Raw genomic sequence first — 25,983 nt, 5'->3', positions numbered from 1 at the left:
TCGGCTGCCACGCCTCCATGATGGAGTACCGGAGACCGACATTCGTGTAGCGTTGATGAATTGTGAACCTGCCGTGCGGCCACGAAATATTCTTGAGCATTCGAAGTATAGTGTCCTGCTTCCCCCGAATATCGCTGTCGTCACGCCTCCTGTAATCGACGAACACCTCCAGATCGACCGCGCCAGGGTGTGCCTTGGAGTAGTTCGTGTTGAGAATGGAAGACAGAAGCACTTCCACCCCTTCAGGGCGTGAATATGTAAATACAAATATGCGGAACTCATACGATGGAATGTCACTTCGTGGACGGCACGCCAGTGCTTAACAGGCTCTGATGCCTTCAAGGGTTTCTAGTGCAACCCATAAACCATAAATGCCGCATGGCCCCAGCACCACAAATCGAAGTCGTCAAGCAAAGTACAAAACCCAGCAACTAAGGTTTGTACTTGGCGCACCATTGTGTCTTCGCCTTGCCACAGAGACAGTGTAATGTGAGGAAAGACACAGTTGTGTAGAAGTGGTGTGCAGGGACTCGAAAGCGCTCTACACAGCAGCTAGACTTCCAGTCAGCGCACCCTTAGAATCAACCACTAAAAAAAAAACACGGGACTTTTTCCTTTGAAAGAGCGGATCTGCGCAGCTTAGCGGGCATTATGCCTACCAAAGGACGCCCAGTTCCAGAGAGTGAGAAACGAATCAAAAAATCTCCCCTCTCACCATTTTTCTACAGTCCCCTTCCCCCCAAAAGGACTGCAACAAAAACAATAACAAAGGAGGGAGAAGAAGGCCCGTACCACATCTGCCAAAAGCAATACAAGGCGGCACGCATTGCACCCTCTTTGTCTACAGTGCATCAAGCATCATGACAGCTACACGGCGCCATTTTTCACGAGGAGGGCATCCACGCCTGAAACCTCGTCAAACAGGATATCAAACACCTTCATGTCTTTCATATTCGGAAAGCCCAACAAAGAGGCATTAACCTCCGGGTTCGCCAAGTCATCTTTCTGGACAACGGGAAGAATAAACTTCCTCTTGGACGGCCTTCGGTGCTCGCCGGGGAGAAGGCGGCTGGTTGAAAGCACCAAGCGGNTGGGGAAGTTCGGGTACATCATGTACAAGCCATCATGATACATGTGGTAGATCAGATACTTCTTCCACGACGTCAAATGGTCCCAGCTATTGCTTGTAGGGTCCCTTTTTTCACCACCTCTCTGCACCCGCATATTTTGGTTCTTATGCTCGTCAAAGAACTTCCGGAATTGCTGCCAGGGCCCTGGGAGGTACACGGCACCCCAGCTGCAGGGCTGCTGCAGCAGGAATGGAGCGTAACTGTTGTCCACATGAACATCTCGCGCCGAGAGTTCATCATGAACTGGGCGGAAGAGTGAGAAGCCGACGAGGCGCGGATCCACCTTCGTTTTATTGTCTGGACCGATAGGGGCGTAGGCTTGAAGTGCGTCGACCAGCCAAGAGAACCAGTACGGTGACACAACCACGTCGTCCTCGAAGAACGCAGCCACCTCGCGGCTACTTGTCGGCTGCCACGCCTCCATGATGGAGTACCGGAGACCGACATTCGTGTAGCGTTGATGAATTGTGAACCTGCCGTGCGGCCACGAAACATGATTGAGCATTCGAAGTATAGTGTCCTGCTTCACTAGAGTCTCGTTGTCCTCATTCCGTCTGTAATCAACGAACACCTCCAGATCGACCGCACCAGGGTGTGCCTTGGAGTAGTTCGTGTTGAGAATGGACGACAGAAGCACTTCCAGACCCTCGGGGCGTGTATATGTAAATACAAATATGCGGAAGGTATGGTGAGAACGGTCCAGCATAAGGTCTGCCTCTTTTTCCCTGTTAGTAATCTCGACCGTTTTTTGTGTTGCGCTACCTGCAAGCACAATGCTGAGGAAGTATGTTAAGAACCAGACGCCCATCACAAGCAACGTACACGTGACGATGTTCAAGTTATGGAGTTGACGTCGGCGCATGTTTGATGCCTGTAGGTGCGACCTGAAATATCCCTTAAGCCTCGCCTGGTGAGGGGGGAGGCAGTGTTGCTGAGTGAGAGGAAATTCAGTGGGGCAACAAGTCGGTTCACTATGAAGTGTTGCTTTAATTAGGGGGAGCTGAGCGCCCGTAAAAAGAGAAAAAAAAACAAAGGAACGGAAGAATAGAGCGAACAACAGAGCAAGGAAGAGAATTCGCTATCACAAACCATTTGGCACTGATGATTCGTATGATGCTCAGGCTATGGGAGTGAAAAAGACCTGAAGGAAGAACGTCGCACGGCCACAATGGCACAATTCTTCGGCGTCACGCAGCGTGGGACGTATTCAACGGTAGATGCGTGGTACCCCACACTGCGCAGCCATAGTACGCGCCCGTGGTTGATGACAGCCTCCACCATTGTGGCGACATCATCCATGCATGGCAGAAAGTGTGCTACTTTCTTTTTACCTTCACGCCGACTTCTTGTGCCTTCGGTGTCGCATGTCAAACAACCAGCGGCGTTGACAGTGCCCGAAAAAGAGTCATCCACCCACTGGTAGCACGAGCGATTCCAGTCGGTCAGCCGCGACCATCGATTCCATGCCAGATCCGAATTCAGAGAGGCCGCGTCGTGGAGATACGTGGGGTTGCAGTAATCAGCGTAGAAGCCTTTGTTGAAGCAGCAGGGCACAACCACCACTACGCGGGGCAGCTTCTCTAGTGCGTGCAGGTGACGCAAACATACATCAATGGCGGTGCCGCACAGATGCTTTGCAATCATGGCCGAGCGGTCAAATTCCACCGAGGTGCTGCGCCAGTCCACATCCGGCAGGCGGCATGTGATGCGATGAAGGGGGTAACGACGTGGCGCACGTGGTCGAAGCCTCGGCGTCTCCGTCCAGTGCAGGAATTCTTCATTGTCGATGGCGTGTGTGGGCGTAAACGGGTCAATTATAAGCGACTCGCATTTGAAGCGCTCTGCCAGTTGCGCTGCTAGGAAGCCATTGCCCCCACCGACATCTATAATCGTTCGGAGGTTTGTCTCGCCGCCGGTTTCCTTGAGCAAGGCGAGCGCGGATGACAGCAACCCGCCAATGGCAATTTCCTGTGGCAGGTTCTCCAACTCATGCAGCGGTGAGCGGTCTGGCAACATCAGCGTGTAGGCGTCAATGAGTTTGCGCCATTGTTGTGCCCTGGCCTGCCATTCTTCCGGGGGCAGATCGCCCTCATGCAACTCCCTCTTGACGGAGACGCTCACCTTCTTATCACAGCTGCAGTCACCTACAGGCGGCGTCCTTTGTTCCACATTACCAAAGACACGAAGCGCAGCCAAGCCGGCCTCCAAGCGGGGAGGCATGGCCGTTTTGGACTCCGCAGCCCGTGCACACAGCCTTTCACGCACGTACCTCTGCTGCAGTGCGGGGGACCACAACTCTGACACGTGCCTTGAGGGTGGCGCTTCCAATTCCGCCGGCATAGCACCGCCAAACATGTGCACCAACTCCCCCTCGCGAAGGGCTGCGAAGGCAGTCAGGTGGCTGGAATGGAGTGGCCCCTCGTGCGCCAACGAAGACGGAACACCCAGCAACGCGTCTGCCAGCTGCTCGTGACACACGTCACTCGACCCCGGGGGTGCCGATAGAGGAGTACTGCGCAGCAATGACGCAATGAACTGGGCCGCGGCGCGCACCCCATGGTACTGCTTCCTCCGGCACTTGAAAGCACCACGCCAAGGATTACAGACCGTGCATCGCATACAGGAAACAAGACACTTTTTTTTAAAATTTTTTTATTATTTTTGAGTACAAGCCAACAAAAAAAGAGACCAAAGCGCAGCGACGCGTCCGCGATTAGGAAAAAAAAATCGCCTCTTCGCAAGAAACACCTTCACTATTGAGAAGCATCACTACTATGTCGAGAGGTGAATTGGAAGGTGCATGTGACCCATCGCACCCCGCGAGAAACACACTGGAGGCCCATGCTGCGACGAACGCGTGCACACGCATGTGTGTATTATTTTTGTTTGTTGTCGTTGTTTGATTTTGTGTTTTCACTTCAACGGAATACCATTCCATCGTCTATAGGCGATGGAACAGGGGGTGACGGTAGTGGGAAGGTACACGTCAATAGCCAAGCTCAGAGGGGTTCACGCTAGAACTCCCCGATACATCGACACCGCTGCCTTCCACCTCCTTCAATAGCTCCTGCAGCTGTTTTTTCTTTTCCAACAGTGTTTGCTGGTACGTCTGCTGTTCGACTGGCGAGGCACTGTAGAGTAGTTTCTTCCCGGTTAGTACAATCTCATGGTGTATTTTATCTATGGTTTTTAATAACGCGGCTTGTGGGGTCTTATGAGGTGTCCCACGGCGCCACGAACCAGACGTAACAGCAGCTGTCATGTGCTCCGTGCGTGGCCGCTTCGCTGGTGGCACGAACATTGACCTATTATCATCCTGCGCCATCTCACCATCGCGCAGGGCTTCCAGCGCCACATCTGCAACACCATCGAAGAAGTCTTCACGTCGGTTGAGCACCCCCGAGGCGGCGACGCTGGTTACCAGTGTATCATCCAACGCTGCTAACATCTCTGCATTCGCGCGCTCTGCCGATATACAGAGCTCGTCCCTCACATCCTCTAGCAGACGTGATTGCTGCTTGCTCAGTTTCCCCCCTGTCTTCATGAAAAACGCGCGGGACAGGCTGCGGTAGCTGTTGAGTTCCTCCTCGCGCGCCGTCTTGTAAAGCTTGAAGGCAGGGACCGGCTCCAGCTTCACCCCGCTGCGTTGGGCCTCTTCCGCACGCGCGTAGATGGCGGCCGTGTTGTCCGCCGGCGCGCTCATTTTGTGAATGCTACAGAGGTTCTCGATATTCTGTGGGGTGCAGAAAGAACAGAGAGAGAGAGAGAGAGAGAGGCAGAGGCGGGTGAGAGGGAGCAGTGGCATGCAAGACAAAGTACAATGGGGCCCAGAAGGAAGGAAACAACAAGGCACCAGCCACTAGACTGTCTCCGGTTTCCCGTTCGGCTCAAATACAAATTGCGCAGCATATTATATTTCACCCGATCAGGAAAAAAAAAGAAGAACACGTTAGACAGCTGCACCGCATGTGGGAGACGCTGTGGCATTACTCGGTAGGGAGCGACAAACTCGCCGTGACGGTACCATCGAGAAGGTCACACAGCCACGAATCCAACGCTGCATATGGCGGCTTCACTGCTGCCGTCATCCTTCCCTGCCGCACGGCAACTGCATCAACTCGCTTACCGGTATCTGGTGCATCCTTGGCACTTTGAGGCTGCCGCAGTGCAAGCCATGGACCCCATACTGCATCTTTGGGCGACACTAGACGCAGAGTGAAGCGTGCGTCGTTAGCCACATTTGGCAATGCAGGGCATGGCTTGTCACCATCTTGAAACAACAAAATAAGAAATCCCCGTCCACTTTTGGCTGCTTCCAAATCTGCCGCAGTGTACGAACGAATTCCTCCCTTGTTTGTGTTACCACTACCACCACCACCAGCAGCAGCAGCAGCAGAAGTAGTGGGAGGAGCAGAAGTGGAGGTTGACGAGTTTGACGTCCCTCCACGTTGTGTCCCACTGGTGTTGTTACTGGCGTCGTTGTTCCCCAAGAGGTTGAACCGCTGGAGCACCTTGTGCATGATGAACATCATGAGAAACGGGTAGCAGTTAGAGCCGATCGGGTAGAGGACACCGATTAAACTCTGGAACAACAGGTAGTAATATTGCATCTGTGACAACTGAAACGTCCGAGACGTCAACAAACGCGATAGTGGTGCCGAAAGCTCCATTGGATGATCCTCATTTTCGGCGAGCAGGAGACGCGACAGAGCCTCTGAGATGTGTTTCTGTTGGGGGTCGCACTCTAAAACATGTAGTTTGTCCTCGTCGCCGTCCACAATTGCCACGAGCATGTCCTTCGTAGGTGTTGCTGTTGCTGTCGGTAGCAGAACGGCACGCAGAGCGACCTCCTCGTCCATACAGACGTACCCAACACCAAAGGGTTTGTAGTCACCGCGCAGGACATCCATCCACGTGCTTCGTGGCTCATCCTTGCAGCTGTCACGCACCCATATGAGGCAGTGTTGTCGGCACATTTCATAAAACAACATTCCCGTCATATACGGAATGCCGACCATTCCTGAATGGCGCGGCGGCAACAGATCCTTCACAAACGTTGCTGCCTTGCGGTACGTAAGAGCCGCGCTGGCGCCGACGTGAATTCCCCTGCAGCTGTCCGTACCGTTCAGCCCCTCATCTGCCACAGCCTCGGTGGCGTTGGGGAGCCGCCCCAGGGAGACCACCACAAACTCCGGAACCGGAACAACTTCGCCGTCACGGTTGCGCACCTCCACGGTTTGTCCGCAGATCTCATCAATGAAGCTAAGAAGCGCCGCTCGTGGCACCGAACGGAACACCGCCACGTCTTCGTGCAGCACAGACAGCGTGAGCACGATGCCTTCCCGCGCCAATGGAGGCGCCAGAACACGCACAGTGTTGTCAGGGCCACGTTCCTCTTGCAGCCATTTAAGAATGGACTGTGGATTATCTTCCGACTTCAGTGACATCGTCTCCATCTGTTTGTCATGAAAGAAATTCATGATGAAATCATGCAGGCCAGAGAACGCAGAGCGTGCACTCTTTGACTTTAGCGCCGATGCCAATTGCGGCATCTGCCACTGTTCCCCATCCACAATAGCGAGCACTTGAACCTCCGCCTTATACTTGATGCCGAGTGCGCTCAGCAGCGACGGTCCCTCAGGAGCGTATGCGTCGATGCGCAGCATCTCCACAACAGACCCTTCCACCATGCTTGACTGAGCGAAACTCTCCCAAGTCTGCGCGAACCAGCGGCACGACTTACACGTGTCGTCGTAGACTTGCACGAGGAAAACGCGGTTTCCGCGGAAGTTAAGGATCCGCCGCAGCAGGCGTAGTGACTCGAGCTGTCGCGTCTTGGAGAGGATCGGCGACTGCTGACTGAAGTGCTCAAATAGTTCATCTGCCGTAAAGTCTGCAGCGTTCAGCTGTTCGCCAGGAATCTTGCCGAAGCGGTCATAGTCCTGCCGTTGAATGTCATCGGAGAGCACCTTGTAGGCGCGAAGCACCTTCACCATGTGCTCCTTCGCTGCATCTTTTTCCTCCAGCGTCTCCTGCAGGTCGGGGTGGTGCTCGCGTGTCAACTTGCGGAATGCCTTTTTGATTTCGTCCTTCGTCGCTCCTCGCTTAAGGCCGAGCTGAGCGTAGAGGTCGTTGCTGTCGCCCCCGCCGAAGAGGCCTGCCTCCGTCACCCCAATCAGGTGCAGCAGCAGCAGTACCACCAACACGATATGGCATCGCCAGGGGCACCTCATCCCTCTCCAGCAAGGTTTGGTTTACTTGTAGTGGTTTACCCGTAAGGGCGTGTTTTTCGTTTTCCTTTTCTGGTTGGCGTGAGAACGAGAATGTGGGAGCGAAATACAGCGTGGCACTTCGTGGAGTGTCGCCACCGGAGCACTGCGGAGGCGTCGCCTTCATGGCGTGGTGCCGGTGAACGCAAAGACCACCCATATCGTATGTGAGTGTGTGTGTGTGTATGGAGGGGACCGCACCACACTGCGTGTGCAGGCACGGCGGGCCACGCGCTCCCTGTGAAGAAACATTGCAAACAAAAGCCCAAGCTCCGGGAAACAAATAACAACGCACGAAAGGAAAGACATACGTGCCAAAATAAAAAAAATAATAATAATACTAATAAACAAAGGACACCACGAAATCTTACCCATCGGCGGATAGATCAGCAAGCTCCTCATCCGTGCTGAGCAGCCAGGCCTGGTGGGCTGCCGCCGCCCTGTCTGTCTCTTGCTGCAGCGCCGCCGCGCATTCAGTCACGCGCCGCATGATCGCGGCATCGACGCCGTCTCTGCCCTCCCCCTCATCTGCACAGCGTTGAAGCTCCTGCAGCAGCAGCTTGCTCTCTGCATCAAGACGCGCAGCATCCGCCTCCTCCGCTTGTTCTTCTTCTCCCCCCTCCTTCTGCGCATCCTCACCTTGTGGTTCCAGTGCCTGGAGGGCGTCGTGCGGGTCAGCAAAAGGGCCGCGGCTCATCTTCTCACATTCCTGCCGCAATGCGCTTTCGAGTGCGGCAGCCTCGTCGCGGAGAGTAAGCAGCCGTGCCTCTTCGGCCCTCTGCTCGTCTTCTGCGCCCCGCAAGTCACACAACGCCACCACTCTCTCCTGCTCCTCCAGCAAGAGTGCCGTGTACAGTTGTGTTGCCTGTGTGTGAAGAGCCATCCACTGCGCCTCCATGGCCGCTGTCTGTGCGTCCAACTCCGCCTCCAGCCGCGCCGCCTCGCCATCACTCGCACACACTGCGGCCTGATATGTGGCCTCCTGCTGCATGTGCGCCAGCGACGTCTGCAGCGCCTTGCGCCAGGATGAGAGCAGGCTGTCATGCATATCAGTCTCATGCTGCATTGTGACAGCCTCATGTTGCACGTTGGCCTCGGCTCCCGCCACCTGCGCCTCCAGCACGAGCGCGCGTTGTGAGAGGAGTGCCACCAATGCAAGCTCCTCCTCCAGCTGTCGTGTGATCTCACTCGACGCGGCGGCCGCCTCGTCAAGGCCCACACAGGACTGGAGGACCGCCTGCCACTGCGCATGAAGCGCGTCAACCCGCTCGCGCGGGACAACGGCGCAGCAGAGGCCCACGGCTTCACTCTCCTGCTCCATCGCCGTGCCCACCGTGACGAGAGCGTCAAGCTCACGCAAACTCGCCTCTGCCTGTGCAGCGCACGCCACTTCGCCTGCGGAGTCGCAGCACGCAGGCGGCGGCGGCGGCATGTTTGCGCGGGCCGCTGCTGCCGCATCATAGTGCAACAGCTGCTCGCACACCAGTAGCGCGGGGGCGAACTCAGGCTGCTGCTGCCACACCCCACGCGACCACTCGAGCAGCACCTCGCCAAAGCCGTGCGGGACGGTGTGGTGCCGCTCCATGTGCTTGGCGTGTTCCTGCAGCAGCGCCTGGCGTCTGCGGAGATCGTTCCCCGCCGCCCGCCACTCATTCGGTGCCCGCCCCTGCACGCGTTCGTGGGAGCGCTCCAGAAGACGCGAAATATCGCCATCCTTGGCGGTGTACCGCGTGACAAAGCTCCGCAGCGTCATGATCACCTTCTCGGAGGCGCGCTGCACTCCCAAGAAGACGCTCTGGTCTTCCTTCATCTGTGCGAGCATCGCGTGTACCTCGCGCAAATGCTCCTCCCGCGCCTTTACACGCCGTTCTTCTGTCTCAATCTGTGCCTCCAGAGCCGCCTTCTGCTCCTGCATCTGGTTAATAGTCGACTGCACCTGATTGTTGAGCTGCTCTACTTCCTCTGCCTCAGCCGTCAAGGCGGACACCATTGTGAGATCCTTTGTGCGCTGCTTGAACATCGACATCGCCGCGTGACGCATGGCAGCAAAGTTGTCCTCCACCGTTGCCTCATGTCTGGCGGCAGTGACGGCACTGCTCTGAGCGCCACAATGCTGCTGCTGCTGCTGCTGTTGTTGTTGTTGCTGTTGCGACATGGATAAGCCACTGCGGGTGTTGCGTCCTTCCCTAAGACACGCATATAGGCATCGAGAGAAGATCGAAGAAGAATAATTCCTTGAATAATAGATAGCGCACGCATGGACGTATTGCGATACTACGCCTTCGCCTTGAAGGTGTGTGCATGTGTTTGGCGCATGCCTATCGCGGCGCATATATATATAGTGGATACGTTTCGCATGGCTGAATGCTGAGGCCACTACCGCCAACAGCAACCACAAACAGCGCCATCCCCATGACCATCACTCTTTCTTAACCTTAACTCCTAGCACAGAGGTGGGAAGTTGCCGTACGCCGTGCAGTTATTCCTCCTCCCTTTCCTCCTGCCGCCGTCGCTTCTGTTCCCTTTCATTGGCCACCTGCCGCGCGAGTCCTTTCGGCAGCACCGGCGCATTCACCCTGACGCAGAATCGTCTCGTGCTGCCGCCGCCCACCGCCGTCGGGTCATCCCCAGCATCATCGCACCCATCACTGCTGGCATCCTCCTCCTCCTCCTCCTCCCTTTGGTCGCCAACGCCGCAATTCTCTGCGTCCCTTTCACGCTTCGCCCGCAAATCACTGCCACCCATGGCGTCTTCCGCCGTAGCCGCAACAGAGGCAGAGGGAGGAGGACTCGACTTGCGAAAGAAGGAGCGCCGCGCAAGGTTGTATGACTCCCTCGGGAAACTGTTGTCGTACACGATGGTCGCAAAGCCTGATACCTTTCCTGCAGGTTGCGCGTGGCTGAGGGGCACCGTGGGGTCGCCGTCCATTGCACCAGCTGCCGCGCGCAGCCGCTTTTCCAGCTGCTTCTGCTGGTCAACCTCAAAGAGCTCGCGGCGCTTTGTCTCCTCCTTCCGCTGCATGAACTTCATGCCGCGCAGCACCTCCAGTGTCTTGGCCTTGTCCATCGCTATAACGCTACACTCACCCACGAGCAGAAACGGGTGCCTCCCCTCACCACCAATCAACGACCAGCTAAGGCAAGTAGCAAACACGAAAAGAAGAGAGCAACACATCATGCGATGGGTATCATTTGTTTTCTACATCCCTGAGCGTACCTCGCACCCGCCCCACTGGGCCCCTCTTTTGTAGTGGTTTCGTGTGGGAAGTTTGCTTTGTTGGTTCCATTTCCAGAGTTGTATGGCCTCACAGGACGACATCAGAGAGACGCTGACTGTCAGACGCCGTCCACAGCCAGACCTTGTTTTTACAATTTCTTTTTTTTTGTGGTTTCACCTTTCTTGTTTTTCTGTTCTCCTCCTTTCCTTTCCATCTTTTGGAGTTATCTCAGCTGTGTTTCTGTTTGTTTCTTCTCGTTGTTTGTTTGCTTGTTTTTTTTGTGTGTTTCTCCGGCTACTCTCCTCTTCGTTGCCCCCGCACCGTCGCTGTTGCCGGCGAAACAACCGAACACCACACGGTGTGGGGCAAACGGGAATAACCCGAAGAGCATTCAAACGCCGGGGGCGGTGGAAGAGGAACCCCGCCCCAACCACGGTCAATAACTGTACATTCTCACTGGCTCCCCGGCACACGCGACGCAAACGTCTTGCCTCCGTTCTCCCGCATCTGCGAGGCCGAGCGGGCGTTCTTATACGCCGGCAGCTGCAGCCGCTGGCTAACGGGCACAGGGAAGCGGGGCGGCTGGTGCGACAGCGCACGTGCCGGGCTCACCGCGCCGCCCAGCCGCACGCCACCAACCGCCTCAACAGGAAAGGAGGGGTCAAGCACAACGTTGTGTGGCGTCGAGAGCTCAGCAGCTCGCAAAAGCTCAGCCTTCTCGCGGTCCTCGTTGGTCACCTCCTTGTGGTCAAGCATCGTCAGTGCCGGCAGTGCGGCAATCGTCTGTGAACGGTACGGCGACTTGCGCGCGACGGCGTTCCCAATAAACGTCGCGGTTGCCAGACAGCTTGCGTTGCGGAGGTCATTGAGTAGCAGCCGAAGATCGCTAAGGCGGTTAGAGCCGAGACTAAGCACTTCAAGCCACACCAGCGGCTGCAGCCCCTCTGTGGAGCGAATATAGTTCTCCTCAGCGGAGATGTCCGTGAGCTGCAGGTTGCTTGAAAAGCAGTCAGGCCCCAACGAGCGCAGCTTGTTGTTGTCCAGCAATAGCTCTCGTAGGTCTGTGAGCCCATGCAGGCTTTGCTCAATAGAGACAATTTCGTTGCCCTTGAGGTTCAGGAATTTTAGACGGGACAGCTTAAGGCCCAGCGCAGCGACGTCGGTGATGTGGTTGCTCTCCAGCGAGAGCGATCGAAGGCTATCAAGGTGCTGCAGCGCGTTACCCACTGCACACTGACCTAGTCGATTGTGTGAGAGGTTCAGCGCGACGAGGTTGCGTAGCGGCAGAAGGCCATCAATACGCATGAGAGAGTTGTGGTGGAGGTGTAGTACCTTTAGGCGGGTGAATGGCTCCAGCATCATCACCTCGCGCAGACCGCATTGCGAAAGGTCCACCTCTTGCGCGTTGCTCCACAGACCAGGCGTCCCCGCGCGCTCGACAAGCAGCTCCGAGTTTACGCGGCCGGCGAAGACATCCCTCGCCCGCTGTTGATCCGCCTCGCTGATTGGCACCGCGTTGAGCACCTTTAACTTGGATAGGTTGTAGATGAGGTAATCGCGGAACTCACTGCGCCCCTCCGTGTCTGTTCGGCCGGCACACGGGTTCCCTGCCGCATCCATCGAGACGAGTTTCGGCAGGTGATGCAGTGGGTACAGGTCACGCACCTTGGCGACCAAGTTGTCGGGGAAGTAGAGCTCCTCCAAGGACACGCAGTTCTGCAGCGCGGACATATTCATAATGGAATTCTGGCCAATCGAGAGAAATCGCAACTCGCTCAGCTTTTCCAGCCCTTCCGTCGCGTGCAGCTTATTTTGCGACAAGTCCAGCGACACCAACCGGAGGCCGCTGAGAGGCTTGGCCGACGTCACCATATTGTCTCTCACATTCAGCGTCCTAAGGTGCCGCAACTCCCCCAAGGGCGTGAGGTCCTCAATGACGTGTGATGACAAGCTGAGGTGACGCAACTGTGGCAGCCACGTCACCCATTCAAGACTACGCATCAGGCTGAGACGAAAACAAAACGCGCGGGCAGTCTTTAGAGGCGGCAATAAAGTCTCCTTCTTCGCTGACAAGTGGAGCGCACGGTCGGCATCTGTCTGTTCCGCGAGCTCCGCAAACACTTGTTCAAAGGAGCGCGCCCGCAAAACATGTGCGTTGTTGTTGTTGTCATCATCGTCGCCGCCACTTCGGAGCAATCCCGTGAGCGCGGCACACTCCCCGCGTCGTTTGTGCTCTTCCGAAATAATGTACTGCAACGCCATCTGATCAAAGTTAATTGTGCGCTTTCGGAGAAACGTTAGATACGCACGACGCGAAACCGCAACACCGTTGAGGTGCTGCAGCTGCGGCAGCAGCGCAAAGCAAAACACCTCCGCCGCTTTGTCGAGCATCCACGGGTTGTGATCCATTTGAAAGTCGTTCAGGCGTGGTGCGCCCCGGCGGAGCTGAAACAAATCCTCCAGCGTATGCAGCTGATTGAAGCTCAGACAGAGTGTATGGAGGGCGGGAAACTCCGCGCCCGCAAACTCAACGCGCCCGAGAGCGTTGTGGCCCAGATCGATCTGCTCCAACAGTGGCGCTGCCGAGGACAGCGCCTTCCACGCAACACATGAAATCTTGTTATTATGAAGAAGTAGTTTCTTGAGGGACACCAACATTTTGGGGGACAGCACCTCTGGAATGGACGTGATTTGCTGATGTAATATGCTACAATGCGGCATGGAATCACCTGCGGTGCATCCTATGTGCCTTGCGTACGACTCGATCACATCGTTGCTGAGGGGGCCGCTTGCGTGGAAGGTGGAATATTTTGGTCGATGCAGCTCCCTTGCGTTCCGCATAGTATTCTCCGTCTCTTCAACAGCAAAAACGTGGAAGGTGTTGGACTTGAGCCAGTTGAGGAAGGAAAGCAATGGATATCCAACAGTGCGTGTATCGTTGACGCCGTCGTGTGCGCTCTCCGGCAGCACCTGCTCCAACAGTGCCCGGAGCGCTGCTCCATCATCGTAGATCGACAGCGCAGGGTTGACATGTAGATGCGCCTTGGTAGTGTACGTGAAGTCAATCACATACTCCGGCAGCGCGAGGCACTTATCGAACATGTGCCACACCTTCACAGACGAGTCATGTGGGGAGGCGCGGTGAATAGAGAAAACCTCTTCTCCGTACTGCTGCCGCGTCACGCGGCGTCGATCCCGCTTCATGAACGGCTGCTCGCTGTTTCCAGTGGAGTTGCGACCACCACCCATCTCTGCCACGCACTTGCCGAGGAACAGTCGCCACACCACCACCTGTCCGGAGAGCGACTCGGAGGGTAGAGCGAAGCCGTAAATGTCGCGGTAGTTGCCCACCGATAACAGCCGCTCCTGGTCAGCGTAGTACAGACTATTTGTCAGCGCCACTCCCTCGTCCTCCGGGTAGAGGTTAGTGAAGCCATTCATCATCACTTCATGCAGGAAACTGCGCTGGTCCTGCGGGCGCCGTGGGACCGCACTGAAGAGCCGCACCAAGGCACGGCGGTTGCGTGTATCGGCGAGATCAATGTCGAGTTCACGCATGCGGTTGTCGAAGCGCTCGCGCAATCCTTGACACATGATGCGGAAAACGCGGTTTGCCTTGACACCGGTGACTCCCACCGCCTCATACAGATGCGCATCGAAGCGAGTGCTCAGCATCTCCTTCGCGCTTGCGCACCAACTGTCTGCTTCGGTACCTTCCTCCAGACGAATGTTACCGCATGAATTCAACTCCAACAACAGGCGCTCATGTAGAATATCCGACTCGAAGATGGTGCGTTGCTGTGCCTCCAGCAGCTGGCGCTCAATTCCCTCCAGCTCCACTTCCCGCGTCTCACGAGCCCGTTGAACCTTGAAAATGTGTGCCTTCTCATCTTCCGTCGCATCTCGGCTTTCCGGTTTGGCACCGTGTCCAGACTCGCTCAATTCTAAGATTTCCAAATCTAGCTGGCGCAAAGCCTCACGAGCCATATTTCTCTTGCTTTCAGCCTCGTGCTGTAACTGATCAAGGAGCGCTGCGATGTTCCTATCTAATATTGCACCGCGCATACTGTAATAGATGCTCTTCTTTGCATACACAGATACTGCAAGCGATCTCTGTTCCACTGTAATGGCAACACCGTCTAGTTGTTCTAACTGCGGCAGATGGCGCAGTGTAAAAGTTGTGTAGTTGCTCAGGTGACAAACGGGGGCGTCGCCATACATGGAATCGCCAAGCCAGAGGCTGCGTAGCGACCTGAGGACCCCCAAATGAGTCAATTGACCAAAGAAGTAAATTGGATTGTTTGCCACATTAATATCCTCCAAAGACACCATAGTGGGCGTGAAGGTATTTTCTAGCGTTGCGATGCGGTTCGAGGCGACCCAGAGTGACTTTAACTTTGGGAAAGAGCCCAGACCCTTGATGTGCTGCAAGCTGTTACCACAGAGCCACAAGCTCCGTAATTGAGGAAGATGAGGAATACCGTCCATAGATTCAATGAGGTTCCCCTGCAGAAAGAGTTGCTGTAGTCGGTGCATGTTCTGGAGTCCTTCAATAACGCGAATATTGTTTTCATTCAGCCACAGCTCCTCCACGTGGTGTAGATGGGACAAGGGCTCCATGCTGGTAAGACCAACGTGTATAATCTTCACAACAGTCAAGTAAGGGAAGAGTCGCAGCTGCGGAAGGTGTGGCGTTGAAAGGAGGAACAATTCCATCGTAGTGAAGACATGTGGTGTCTGCAGGAAGTCCTCAACTGTCCATCCATTGTTGTCACAGAGTAGCTCCACCACCTCCGTCGTTTCCGGGTCCTTCATTGCTTGCCGAATGGCATTGCGAAGGTGCTCCACGACAGTGGAGGACGTCCCCTCGTTCGGTTGCGCTACGGCGTTGTCGTGTTCATCTGTCATTCCTCTAGCCTGCCCTTCACCAAGCCGCACGCACAGCGACTCTCAAGCGCACGATGAAAACCTTGCGGGATTTACTTCCCCAGCGTTGTTGAGTGGCAGTGATCCCGTAAAGGTCTTTCCTCTCACTTTATGCCCGAGCCAACTAAACTACAATATATATATATTTATATATATCCTCATATATGAATACCTGCACAGGAAAGGTATTCGTGCCTGGCCGCCCAACCCCACTCAACAAAACAAAAAAAAAAAAAAACAGAAATCCCCACCACAACAAAAGTAAAAAAAAAAAGTTTGTGCATGTAAAGCTTAGCAACGAGCAGATATAACGGGCCATACAGCCCAACCAAACATGCGAAGCCATATATAACACCATGGTAAGCACACAACAAGATGGAAAAAGTATGAATAGGTGTCTAATAATAACAACTGGCGCACAATAACGGCAATACATAATCTCTCTCTTCCCACCACACACACACAAAAAAAAAANAAAAAAAAAAAAAACATCCTCTTAGAGGTCTGCCGACTTCATTGGTCTCGGATCTATCGGCACGCCACGTGAATCACAGCCCTTAGAGTAGCGCTCCCATCGCGTGCATACCAACTCCCGCGCACGTTTCGCAACCTCATTTATCTCAACCTCCTCCGCCGCTGAAAAGATGGCGGATATGAGCTGCTCCTCCCGCTCGTCCAGCAGCTCCTCGCAGGTGGAGGCGAGGAAAAGCGGCATCCACCCCCCACTAACGCGTTCCACAATGTGGCTCCTGGAGAAGAATAGCGATGGAAGGCCATCCTCACGCAGCTCCACTCCGTACTCCTGTCCCACCTGGCGGCAGAGGTTTTCCAATGCGTCAACCGTCTCGTACTCCTTTGGCCGCTCACTGCGCGACGCTTGCCCACCGCTCCGTGCGGCGCGCTCCTTGCGGACCAAATGCCGAGCAATGACGTTGCGCAGGAGATAGACCGCCTGTTCTACGACAGCACCACACGCAGAGCACTTGAGTGGAAGGTACAGCTCCGGGTTCTCCGCGGGATCCGGCATCAGATGATGGATGGGGTGGTCCTCATCGATTTGAGTTCTCTTCAGACCATCATACCCGTCCATAAGCGGATTTTGAGCGGCAACAGGTGATATAGCGAAGTACAGCGTAAACAGTAGGCATAGTGCAACACGCATTGGTGGCATCATGCCAACAAAAAAAATTTGTAAAGAGGTCTGAAGTGTTGTCTAAGTTCTAAGGCAAAGAGGAGATCGCAGGCGAGAGCATCAACAGCAGCTCAGAAGCTTCGCCAGCAGAAGTGTATGGTGATAGGGAAGTCGGAAAGAAACAGGGGGGGGGGCGTACATGTGTACAAAAGAGCTCATTTAGAGAAAACTGTCCCACACAATGAGGGAAACTGGGTAAAATGCACTCGTGTCGAGCTTCCGACTACAAACTCGCAAAAAAAAGGGGGAAAAAGAGGTGTGAAAAAAAAAACCGCTCAGAGAAATGGTTCGATAGGGCAGGAGTCATTCTCTGTGCTTTTCACACTCCTGCCGTAGGGCCATAACCTACCTGTACGCTGTAGGCCTGCTGGTTTAAAGATGCTTCTGAGGGACTACGTTCCGGCAGACGCAACGGCACTGGTGAAGACGCAACGCCACACCAATGCGAGTGGGGCGAAATAGAGCGCGACCCTTGACCTCCCACAATGCCACTCCCAATGCGGAAGGCGCCAGGTGTCACATTTTGCCGCTGTACCAATGGGCTTTTTTCAGCCGGTGTTAAGGTATATAAGTACGAGGCGCCGCTTCTCCGTTGTATTTGTTGTTGTTGTCTTTGCTTTTCCTCTTCCTCCTGCTGCTGCGTGGGCGGTGATGCAACAGCGCCCGCACTGTTTGGCGACTTGGACCTTGACGGGGGGCTTGAGGAGGGAGTGATGGTGTCACCAAGACCGGGACTAACCCACAACAGCGACGGCGTATCGGGGGGCCTATCAGAACCACTGTCGTATATTTGTTCTCCACTCACCACGTCATACATCACAAGCTGCGGTCCGTCCTCAGCGAAGGGTTCGCTCCGCAATGGCAGCTTCTGCTCCTTCAACGAGCCCGTCCTTGCGCCTTCAGAGCCCCTTTGAAGACTTTCAACACGACGAGAGATCTCCTTGGGGGAAGCAGCAGGTAAGTTGTGTCTGGGTGGAACGGCCCTAATGGCCTGCGGGGATTCCCGTGGCGCCGCCAGACGCTCCTGCAGCGAGTTGGCCAGCGTCCCAGGCGGCTTCCCCGACGGCAGCAGGACGCGCTGTTTGGTGGGGAAGAAAAGCCGCGTCGTGGGGCTCCGCAAGTTCAGCGGCCGTGCACTTGGTGCCAATTCGCTCCGTGGGCACAGCTCGTAGAAGCCCGCCTCCTCCATCATGCTAAGCGAGAGGAGTAGAAAGGGGTAGTCGGTGGTGTATGTCGGCAGCGTCACTGCCTGGCCAAGCGAACTGTCCGCCGCGTCGTTCGGAAGCAGCGGCAGCATTACGTCGTAGAGCATCAGAGCCACGCCGGGCTCCTGGCATGTGACTATGTATGCGCGAGAGCCACCATCCTCTCGAGCGACCTGAATCTCTATACTGTTCTCCTCCGCGAAGAAGACAAATCGCGTCACGTCGCGCAGGAATACGGTGACAGTGAACGTCGACGGCGCTACGCGAAACAATATTCTGTTGGCGTAAAGACTGATGGCCACATCATCTGCAGCGATAACAGGGTACGGTGTCTCGGCGATCGCAAGCCGTCCCCAGATGGTGCGGTGGTGATACTGCGGTTGTTGATCATCATGATGATGTTGAAGGTGCCTCTCGTCCCCTTTTCCATTTCCAATTGGTCCCGCCGCCATCACCGTACCTGTGCTGCGTGTATTTCTCTCTCTCTCTCTCTCTCTCTGTGTGTGTGTGTGTGAATCAGCGTGCTGGCGAACGAAAATCCACGATATCTAACAATCACCGCGAAACAAAACACGAACGCGAGACGGCCGCAGAAAAGAGGGGAAAGAGAACAAAACGCACATCATACGCCCAACCCGTGCTGGCATTCGCCCTCAATTACACACACTTCCTGTGATCCAAAAAATTAAGAAGCAAAAAAGGGTAATGGAGCAGACGCACTACCTCTTCTCATATCTACGCTCTGTGCCTCGCTCATTTACCTCCTGTTTTTTGCCGTTTGTTTTTTGCACGGTTCGCCTCCTCCTTCCGTGCCTTCTTGAGGCGCCGTTCAACGTCCAGCCGCGCCTTCTCGGGGTCCAGGGCGTGGCGCACCACCGCGGCGGCGAGCAGAAGGCCGAATAGCGGTGGCATGTAGCTGATAGTTCCGTTGATGGCGCGATCTCGCCCACCGGACTCCTGCCGCTGCGGCTCTAGCGGCCGCAGTGCCGTCTCGCGACTGTGCACGACCGTGATCTTGCCGGGTCCCAGGCCACGCTTGCGCAGCTCATTGCGGCAGCAGCGTGCGAGTGCGTCGTTCTCTGTGTCAAAGAGGTCGCCGGTGGTGACGAGTGATGGATCAAGGCGGCTGCCTGCCCCACAAGACGAGAAAGTACTGAGACCGAGTTGCACCGACGTGGCGAGAAGCGCCACCTTGCAGTCAACGCTGTCGATACAGTCAACGACATAACTGTAGCGCTGGCGTGTCAAAATGTCCTGCATGTCCTCCGGTAACAGCAGGGCATCGAGTGCCGTCACGCGGCAGTGTGCATTAATATCCTGCAGGCGCTTCGCGAGCACCTCAACCTTGCTCCTCCCAATGGTACTGTCGAGTGCAACGAGCTGGCGGTTTTTATTGGTCGAGGAGACAACGTCGTGGTCGCAGATGGTGATGCGGCCAACACCACTTCGAACAAGGGTCTCGGCGCAGTGACCACCGACACCACCCACGCCGGCAAGAAACACATTGACGTCTTGTAGTTTGCGCACCCCATCGTCCCCGATTAAGATTTGTGTGCGCTCGTAAATGGCGGCGTTCAGCATTACTTCGGCTGCGTCCCTGCTATGGGCATACCACTACCTGCAGAGACGAAAAGAAGAAATACAGCTGCTGCTGGTGCAACGAAGAGTAATATATTAATCTATCTATCTAATATATATATATATATATATATATATACTTCGATATATAGTGAACATAACAGAAAGACGGCTTCTCCCACACGGCACAGACCTTCCGTCCACCACAATGTGTGGTCCCTCATAAGCCAATGGGATGGGGAAGTACACAACGTCATTTCAGGTGTGAGCACAGCCCCCTTGCCCCCCTTCAAATACAGAGACACAAAAAGCCATCACCGCCTTTATCCTGTTGCGCCACCACCAACCTTCTCGCGCACGTACGCGGGTATCGGAACCCGATGCATCAAACATGCTCGCATGACTTGCCGGTACGCCTCGACTGGCAGCTGGAACTCCTTGGACAGACCCTCGGCAAGGTGTAGCAGCGACAGTCCCTGCATCCACAGACCCTTCCCACCAGTCAACAGAAACATGTCCCGGTGGATGCTTTCGGGTGTGTGCTGCAGGAATGTGCTGTGGCTCCCGCACTGGCACAGGTGCAGGAACTCCTCGTAATACTTCAGCCTCATTGTGGTGTCCTTCTCCAGTAAGAGGAGATCCACATAAGCCCAAAGGCACACAGCACCAACTACATCAGGTGCGTTATCACCCCATTCCTGCTTGACAAAACAAATGGCGCTAGTGGATGCAGCCACCACGTCATCCACAAGAGACTCTTGACCAACCCTACCATCGCCGCCTCCTCCTCCTCCTCCGTCAACGTGGGCACCATCAGCTGCACCTAATGCCTCACTGCCATGACGGGTACAGCGAGGCATTTTGTACGTACCATTACCATAGCGGCGTTTCTCGCGGCAAAGCACAGCGGCCGAAGGCCACAAGTGACGCCGCACCTCTTCCATCTCAGCAGCATCGTGCCGAGAGAGCGCGGCGTAACTGACAAACGACGCAGCAAACTCTTGGGCCTCTGCTACCATGACTAACCGCCTGAACGCATCGCGGCTACTCTCTCCACCCAGAAGCCACTCCTCGGCGCACGCACGCAGCTCCCCTTCCACCTTGATACAGGTGTCTACCTGATCATCCACATCTGTCACTGCCAAACTTCCATCAGTGGACTCAGAGAGCTCAACGAGTGTGCGCTGTTTCTCGCTGATCTGTAACTGCGTCCCTTGACAAACGGCTAGGGCCGCGAGAGCCTCTAACTCGCACAGCAAAGAAACAGACATGCGGTAGATGGCATACAGCCACGAGAGCGACGCACGGTGCCGCACTGCGGCCTCTGGCGTCACGAAATTCACTGCACTTGCCCCAAACATTACTCGGAGCGCGCTTGTGGCGATACCCACGCTGCTCGAGTCCATGGCATCAGAATGACCTACAAGTGATCCTGCCGTTGTTGATGTAAGAGTAAGAGAAGCAGCAGCACTGCTAACTGCTGAGGTTGTACCTGCATCGCGTCGCCTTAGCGCGGCACACTTCTCAATGGCCGTCAGCAGTGTGCTGCTTTCTGTCAACTTTTTTTCGATACCAATCTGAGGCGCCGCCTTGAGTCGTTCCTGTTTTACAAATGTATTGATGCATGAGTAGCCATCCGGGTTGAGGGAATCGAGCTCCATGTATTCCAGCACCTGCAGCAACACCCGGAGCACAAATGGAGACAACTGAAATGCCGCCAGCTCCCGCTGACGATACAAACGATGAAACATTGCAGGAACCAATCTCAACGGAAAATGCATAGCCAGACACTTTACGAGAGAGTCTGGCAAACACATGCCCACATTGCAGTATAATGATTCACCCCCCTCTCGCTTATCGTTGCTTCCTTGCACCATGACAGATTCCAACACGTCCATTACATTACTCTGGGGCAGAAGCTGATGAAGTGCTGTTAGCGTGGATAGCGACCCCGCCTCCTCCATTTCACCCTCGACACAGCTTAGCTGCAGAATACGGTGGACAACCACCTGACTCAGCGATGGACAGCAGTGCAGAACAGCGTCGGCAAGACCCACCACGACGCGAAGCCGCGGCACCTCCAGTACCCGATGCGAGAGCGTCTCCAGCGCCGCTAGCTTCGCTTCCCCATGGAGCTGCTTCACAACCGGCAGTTGCTGGTGGAGCGCCAATGCTGGATCCCCCAGCGGAGCTGCAGACCCTCGTCTAACAAGGTGGTCAACGCTCGACGCTCGTGCCACGAGTGCGTGAAGATATGTCCTGTCAACCCTGGGCAGACCGAGCGAGCGGCTCGCCATCTCCATTCCTGCAAAAGCGTTGGGCGGTGAGGGAGAGGCATTAAGCGTCACCTCTAGTACCGGCGAGCGCAGCACAACATCGCTGCGGTTACCGCCTCGCCGAACCCGCCAGAGACACGCCGTGCGAATGTCGTTGTGAATGCTGCTAAACTGCCGCACGAGCGCGTGGCAGAGCAGCTGCTGCGTGTCGTACTCCTCATGCAGCGGCTCGAGATCCATGCAGCGCACCAGCAGCGAGCTCAGTGCGGAGGTGCAAACGGCCTCACCGCACGTCAGCGTGTCAACAGCGTGGCACCGCATCATACAAAGCGCCCGCAATGTCTGAACGGCTTGCGTTCGCCGAAGTGACAGTCGACACCGGTACAGAATCAACGGGAACAGGTGAGCGTCCACGCCGGATGCGCAGCAAAGAGCCCCGATAAATGACACATGCTTCGATGACAATTCCACACTTCGGTGAGCAAGCGCCAAAAGCATTGCCTCACAGAGATACGACATCCCATCGCTGCTGCTGTGATGCTTCGGACGAAATAGACAATGAATACGGTACGCCACGAAATACTCAAGCAACGCCACGAGCGCGTCGGAGTGGAGACCACGCAGAAACTCCTCCATTCCAATTGGGAGAGGCTTCTCTTTGTCTATGCACGCCAACAATTCCCCCACCTCGCAAATAGAGGCAGCATATCCGCTTTGCTCTTGCAGGTAATGGTTGCTCTCAACGCTAACCCAACGCCTTCTTCGTAGAAGTGTATGAGAGGAAAGAATAGTGGCTATATAGCTACTGCTGCTGCTGCTATTCGTAATACTACTAATATTGTGGTCATTGTTCTTGTCGCTGCTGCTGCTGCTGATGGTACTGCTGCACGCCCGGTATGGCACTCGCTGAATAGAAACCACAGCAGGGCCTGCCACGTTCCTCGCCAAGGTGCCGTGCAGCAGCAGCGCCTGTCGTCGAGTGAGAAGCTCCGTTGTGCCGCTCCTTGAGGTGCCTAGTGGTGATCGCCCAATCCTACCCAACCGGCCGCCATCTAATACGTACAAGGTCCCAAAAAAACAGAGGAAAGGAAAAAAAAAAAAGAAATTACAAATCAAGAGAGCAACAAAGCGACGCAGAGGAGTTTGTTACCGAAAAGGAGAAGGTGGGGTATACGTTAAAGCGGAGACTCAGCAGAGCACAATCCATAGAGCGGTGTGGGATACCAAAGAACAAAAATACAACAAAGAGTTACCACCACTTTCTCAATTCTTCGCAGGGCACACGAGATCACGAGAAAAGAGAGCGCCATCAAATCGCATTTCTGTCCCTTCCAGGCTCCTAAGAACGCTAAAGACATGTCCCACCGAGGGTACCGCAACACAGAGGGTTGTCTCAGTAGCGGATTCGCGCCAGATATGAACAGGCTGAACCCCAACAAAGCAGAGGAACTGCAGAACTTCAGCGTCATCCAGCCGGCGCGGAAGTTCACGAATAAAGAGAACCTTGCGGACATCCCTCGCAATGGCGCTGCTAGAGGAATACTTCGCTTCCAGAGGTCCCTTCTCTAGGTTCTCCATGTAAGCATCGCCATACAACAACCTCATTTGCTCTACCGCCTTTTCCAGTATCCCTTTGCATTCCAAGCGACCGAGCAGGAGTTCCTTTTTCCTCTGAAGCAGCTCTGTCGTGCTCATTGCATTTGCCTGACTTGACATGGTGGCACCTTCCGGTTGATTTGTGTCCCCGCCGCTTGATGTCAGGATCCGTAACTCCTCCTGAAGCATTGCATCCTTGGCCAGTGCTTCTGCCCGCTCTTTGCGTATTCTGTGGGCTGGGTACGCCTCGTATTTTGCACGCCAGCAGCGCCATTGTTCTTCCTGTGCCTTGACCCGTGCAGCCAGAGGCTCCAATAGAAGTTGCTGCTGCGCTTCGCTTGCTTCAGCTACACGAACCCCAGTTGATTTGTCCTTGACAAAGGAGTTTATAGCGAATATAACCGCTGCCGCAGTTTCCTTGGTGTTAAATGAGACAATGGCGCGACTTTCATCCGGGAGACATAGTATATTGAGAAATAAAGCATTTGGTATCCTGGCACAGATCTTCTCAAGCTGCCGTCGCATAGCCTCAGGGGTGCAGTGTATTGCCGGCACGTTATCAAAGGCAACACAATCCACAGAGCATGCACCACTTTCCGAGAATACGCTCGGCAGTGGAGGTGGCGTTGGTAGAATACCACCACGGCACCAAACACCGTCAGTGGGCGATGATGAGCTCGCCTCCGCCGTGGTGAGGAGACATGAGTCCAGCGATGCTTCCGTACGACTGCGTTTATCGGGACGGCCAGAGACCGGCTGAGCACCTTCTGTCATTTCCTTCTTCGCTGTGGACGATGACGCTGGCAGCGTCGGCCGATTCAGGATCTCCTCAGCCAACTGCGTTGTGAGGGTCTCTGTGAGGGTCTGGATGAGCACCGCGTCGAGCGCCTCACCAGCGGCGGTACCCAAGGCCTCCTGCACCTGTTGCTGCAACGCTTCCCGGTCGAGCGGGGCCTCCAGTCGTTGTTGATACGCCACCATTTCACACGCTTTGAAGAGCGACGATAGCAGATCCCCTTTTGTAAGCGTTGTCTTCGCCGCGTCATCGGCGCATTGCTGCAAGACGCGGTCGAGTACCTGCTTTACATCCAAAAAGGCATAGTCCCCATTTACGGCGGGTGACAGAAGCACTGGTGATGCTTCTGGTGTGGTTTTTTCACGGCTACGCTTTCCCTTCGCTAAGCGTCCACCTTCAACATGTTTTGAATCACTCATCTTCTCTTCCATAGCGCCGCTCATAAAAAGACAAAAGTAAAAAAAAAACGAAGAAGAAAAAACGCTCAATAATACCAACAGTACTAATAATAGTAAGAATCATAATAGCCATAGTAATAAGCATACCAATAATAGTAAATACCAATAAACACGACAGTGAGAGTGACACTTCCACCTTTTCCACTTAATAATATGAAACGCATCTATTCAGGCGCATGGAACCAGGAAAAAAGTGAGAATCAAGCATGACGGCCGCGACGGAGCTAGCATTGCCGTTGAAATAGCACTGGTACTAAAAAGAACGACACATCAATAGTTATTTGACGGCTGTCCAGTCTTATTCAAAACCTCAGCTACGATTCCATTCAACTTCTTCTTCTCTGCCAATGCCTTCATAAGCTCTACAATCATAGGTATGTAGTTATGCCGCCGGCGCTCGTTCTCCATGCGACCCTTTTCACGCTCTGCACGCAACTGTGTTAATTGCCCCTCAAGGTATGCCGTCGGTGCCTCACGCGCTTTCAAATCATTGATTTGCTTCTCCAGCTGCAACACGCGATCATCCACAACAGCCATGAGAGAAAACGATATCCCCTGACCAGTTCCTGCTCTATCCGCCCCACTCTTGTCAGCGATGCGCTTACGTACCACCTCAAGCAGCTTTTCCTTGTAGTTACTATCGGTAGCATCAGCTGCAAGGATGGGGCCCTCCTGCAGCCCGTCGAGCTCCCAGATGGATCCATTCTTGTACACAAACGAGGAGTAGTGGTACACGTCGCTGGTGTCTGGCATTTGTGCATCCATAGCAAATATCTCGCTGGGCGCGAAGGAGTTGTGTGCATCGCGCAGCACTTCGCATTCACCCACCTGGGTCCCACGCAGATGGGCGTTCATACCCTCCGTAAAGGAAAACAGATTGGTGAGCGCGTCACCGAGCTCAATGTGGTCACCGTGATTCAACAGCGTGTTCACAATTGCGAGCGTGGCGCAGGCGTTGGTGACGGTCTGCTGTGCAAAGTACACTGGGGCGTCCGGCACTACCACGCCATCTAGCGCCACCGACTTACCCGCCTTCCACTTGAAGAGGAGGATGAGGCCATAGACGTTCTCGTATGTCTTGAAGAACTCCGGCTCGAGGCCAATAATTTCCTCCACCGCCACGCCGCGAGCGCCGAAGCGCTCGATCAGCTCCGTGAACACGGCCGGGTCGCTTTCAATGAGACACCAGCCCGGCATGCCTTCGCGCAGTGATGTTTGCTCGGCGAAAAAAAAAACGCAGTACAAGAAACGATCTCGTGGACGTCGACAAGCCAATAAAGCAGCGCACGCAGCACCCAAGAAAGAGAGAGAAAGAAAGAAAGAAAGAAAGAAAGAAAGA

At 54.9% G+C, this 25,983-nt stretch overlaps 13 protein-coding genes across 13 annotated transcripts; all 13 read right to left on the bottom strand.

Annotated features, from left to right (window-relative positions):
• Positions 1-867: 867 nt before the first annotated feature.
• On the bottom strand, positions 868-1,992 carry DQ04_01681120 (hypothetical protein; the record flags this gene model as incomplete). The annotated part of the gene is made up of 1 exon (XM_009311024.1): positions 868-1,992. The coding sequence occupies one exon, from the start codon at positions 1,990-1,992 to the stop codon at positions 868-870; it is 1,125 nt and encodes a 374-aa protein (XP_009309299.1).
• A 260-nt stretch (positions 1,993-2,252) lies between these two features.
• DQ04_01681110 (tRNA guanosine-2-O-methyltransferase TRM13) lies at positions 2,253-3,749 on the bottom strand (the record flags this gene model as incomplete). The annotated part of the gene is made up of 1 exon (XM_009311023.1): positions 2,253-3,749. One exon carries the CDS (start codon positions 3,747-3,749, stop codon positions 2,253-2,255), a length of 1,497 nt encoding a protein of 498 aa, XP_009309298.1.
• Positions 3,750-4,116: 367 nt separating this feature from the next.
• On the bottom strand, positions 4,117-4,833 carry DQ04_01681100 (hypothetical protein; the record flags this gene model as incomplete). The annotated part of the gene is made up of 1 exon (XM_009311022.1): positions 4,117-4,833. One exon carries the CDS (start codon positions 4,831-4,833, stop codon positions 4,117-4,119), a length of 717 nt encoding a protein of 238 aa, XP_009309297.1.
• A 283-nt stretch (positions 4,834-5,116) lies between these two features.
• DQ04_01681090 (DnaJ chaperone protein) lies at positions 5,117-7,363 on the bottom strand (the record flags this gene model as incomplete). The annotated part of the gene is made up of 1 exon (XM_009311021.1): positions 5,117-7,363. One exon carries the CDS (start codon positions 7,361-7,363, stop codon positions 5,117-5,119), a length of 2,247 nt encoding a protein of 748 aa, XP_009309296.1.
• Positions 7,364-7,766: 403 nt separating this feature from the next.
• Positions 7,767-9,554, bottom strand: DQ04_01681080 (hypothetical protein; the record flags this gene model as incomplete). Its single annotated transcript, XM_009311020.1, has 1 exon — positions 7,767-9,554. One exon carries the CDS (start codon positions 9,552-9,554, stop codon positions 7,767-7,769), a length of 1,788 nt encoding a protein of 595 aa, XP_009309295.1.
• Positions 9,555-9,878: 324 nt separating this feature from the next.
• DQ04_01681070 (hypothetical protein) lies at positions 9,879-10,466 on the bottom strand (the record flags this gene model as incomplete). The annotated part of the gene is made up of 1 exon (XM_009311019.1): positions 9,879-10,466. One exon carries the CDS (start codon positions 10,464-10,466, stop codon positions 9,879-9,881), a length of 588 nt encoding a protein of 195 aa, XP_009309294.1.
• A 604-nt stretch (positions 10,467-11,070) lies between these two features.
• DQ04_01681060 (putative leucine-rich repeat protein (LRRP)) lies at positions 11,071-15,525 on the bottom strand (the record flags this gene model as incomplete). The annotated part of the gene is made up of 1 exon (XM_009311018.1): positions 11,071-15,525. The coding sequence occupies one exon, from the start codon at positions 15,523-15,525 to the stop codon at positions 11,071-11,073; it is 4,455 nt and encodes a 1,484-aa protein (XP_009309293.1).
• Positions 15,526-16,039: 514 nt separating this feature from the next.
• DQ04_01681050 (hypothetical protein) lies at positions 16,040-16,717 on the bottom strand (the record flags this gene model as incomplete). The annotated part of the gene is made up of 1 exon (XM_009311017.1): positions 16,040-16,717. One exon carries the CDS (start codon positions 16,715-16,717, stop codon positions 16,040-16,042), a length of 678 nt encoding a protein of 225 aa, XP_009309292.1.
• A 337-nt stretch (positions 16,718-17,054) lies between these two features.
• On the bottom strand, positions 17,055-18,392 carry DQ04_01681040 (hypothetical protein; the record flags this gene model as incomplete). The annotated part of the gene is made up of 1 exon (XM_009311016.1): positions 17,055-18,392. One exon carries the CDS (start codon positions 18,390-18,392, stop codon positions 17,055-17,057), a length of 1,338 nt encoding a protein of 445 aa, XP_009309291.1.
• Positions 18,393-18,693: 301 nt separating this feature from the next.
• DQ04_01681030 (ubiquitin-activating enzyme) lies at positions 18,694-19,521 on the bottom strand (the record flags this gene model as incomplete). Its single annotated transcript, XM_009311015.1, has 1 exon — positions 18,694-19,521. The coding sequence occupies one exon, from the start codon at positions 19,519-19,521 to the stop codon at positions 18,694-18,696; it is 828 nt and encodes a 275-aa protein (XP_009309290.1).
• Positions 19,522-19,841: 320 nt separating this feature from the next.
• DQ04_01681020 (hypothetical protein) lies at positions 19,842-22,430 on the bottom strand (the record flags this gene model as incomplete). Its single annotated transcript, XM_009311014.1, has 1 exon — positions 19,842-22,430. One exon carries the CDS (start codon positions 22,428-22,430, stop codon positions 19,842-19,844), a length of 2,589 nt encoding a protein of 862 aa, XP_009309289.1.
• Positions 22,431-23,057: 627 nt separating this feature from the next.
• On the bottom strand, positions 23,058-24,617 carry DQ04_01681010 (putative protein kinase; the record flags this gene model as incomplete). The annotated part of the gene is made up of 1 exon (XM_009311013.1): positions 23,058-24,617. One exon carries the CDS (start codon positions 24,615-24,617, stop codon positions 23,058-23,060), a length of 1,560 nt encoding a protein of 519 aa, XP_009309288.1.
• Positions 24,618-24,914: 297 nt separating this feature from the next.
• DQ04_01681000 (putative ubiquitin carboxyl-terminal hydrolase, putative,cysteine peptidase, Clan CA, family C12) lies at positions 24,915-25,841 on the bottom strand (the record flags this gene model as incomplete). The annotated part of the gene is made up of 1 exon (XM_009311012.1): positions 24,915-25,841. The coding sequence occupies one exon, from the start codon at positions 25,839-25,841 to the stop codon at positions 24,915-24,917; it is 927 nt and encodes a 308-aa protein (XP_009309287.1).
• Between the last annotated feature and the right edge of the window lie 142 nt (positions 25,842-25,983).

The sequence above is a fragment of the Trypanosoma grayi genome (genome assembly GCF_000691245.1).
Source record: "Trypanosoma grayi strain ANR4 Tgr_168_V1, whole genome shotgun sequence".
In the NCBI taxonomy this organism is placed as follows: domain Eukaryota; phylum Euglenozoa; class Kinetoplastea; order Trypanosomatida; family Trypanosomatidae; genus Trypanosoma; species Trypanosoma grayi.
The sequence above is the reverse complement of the archived record's forward strand: the minus strand, read 5'-3'. Positions and strand labels throughout refer to the sequence as shown.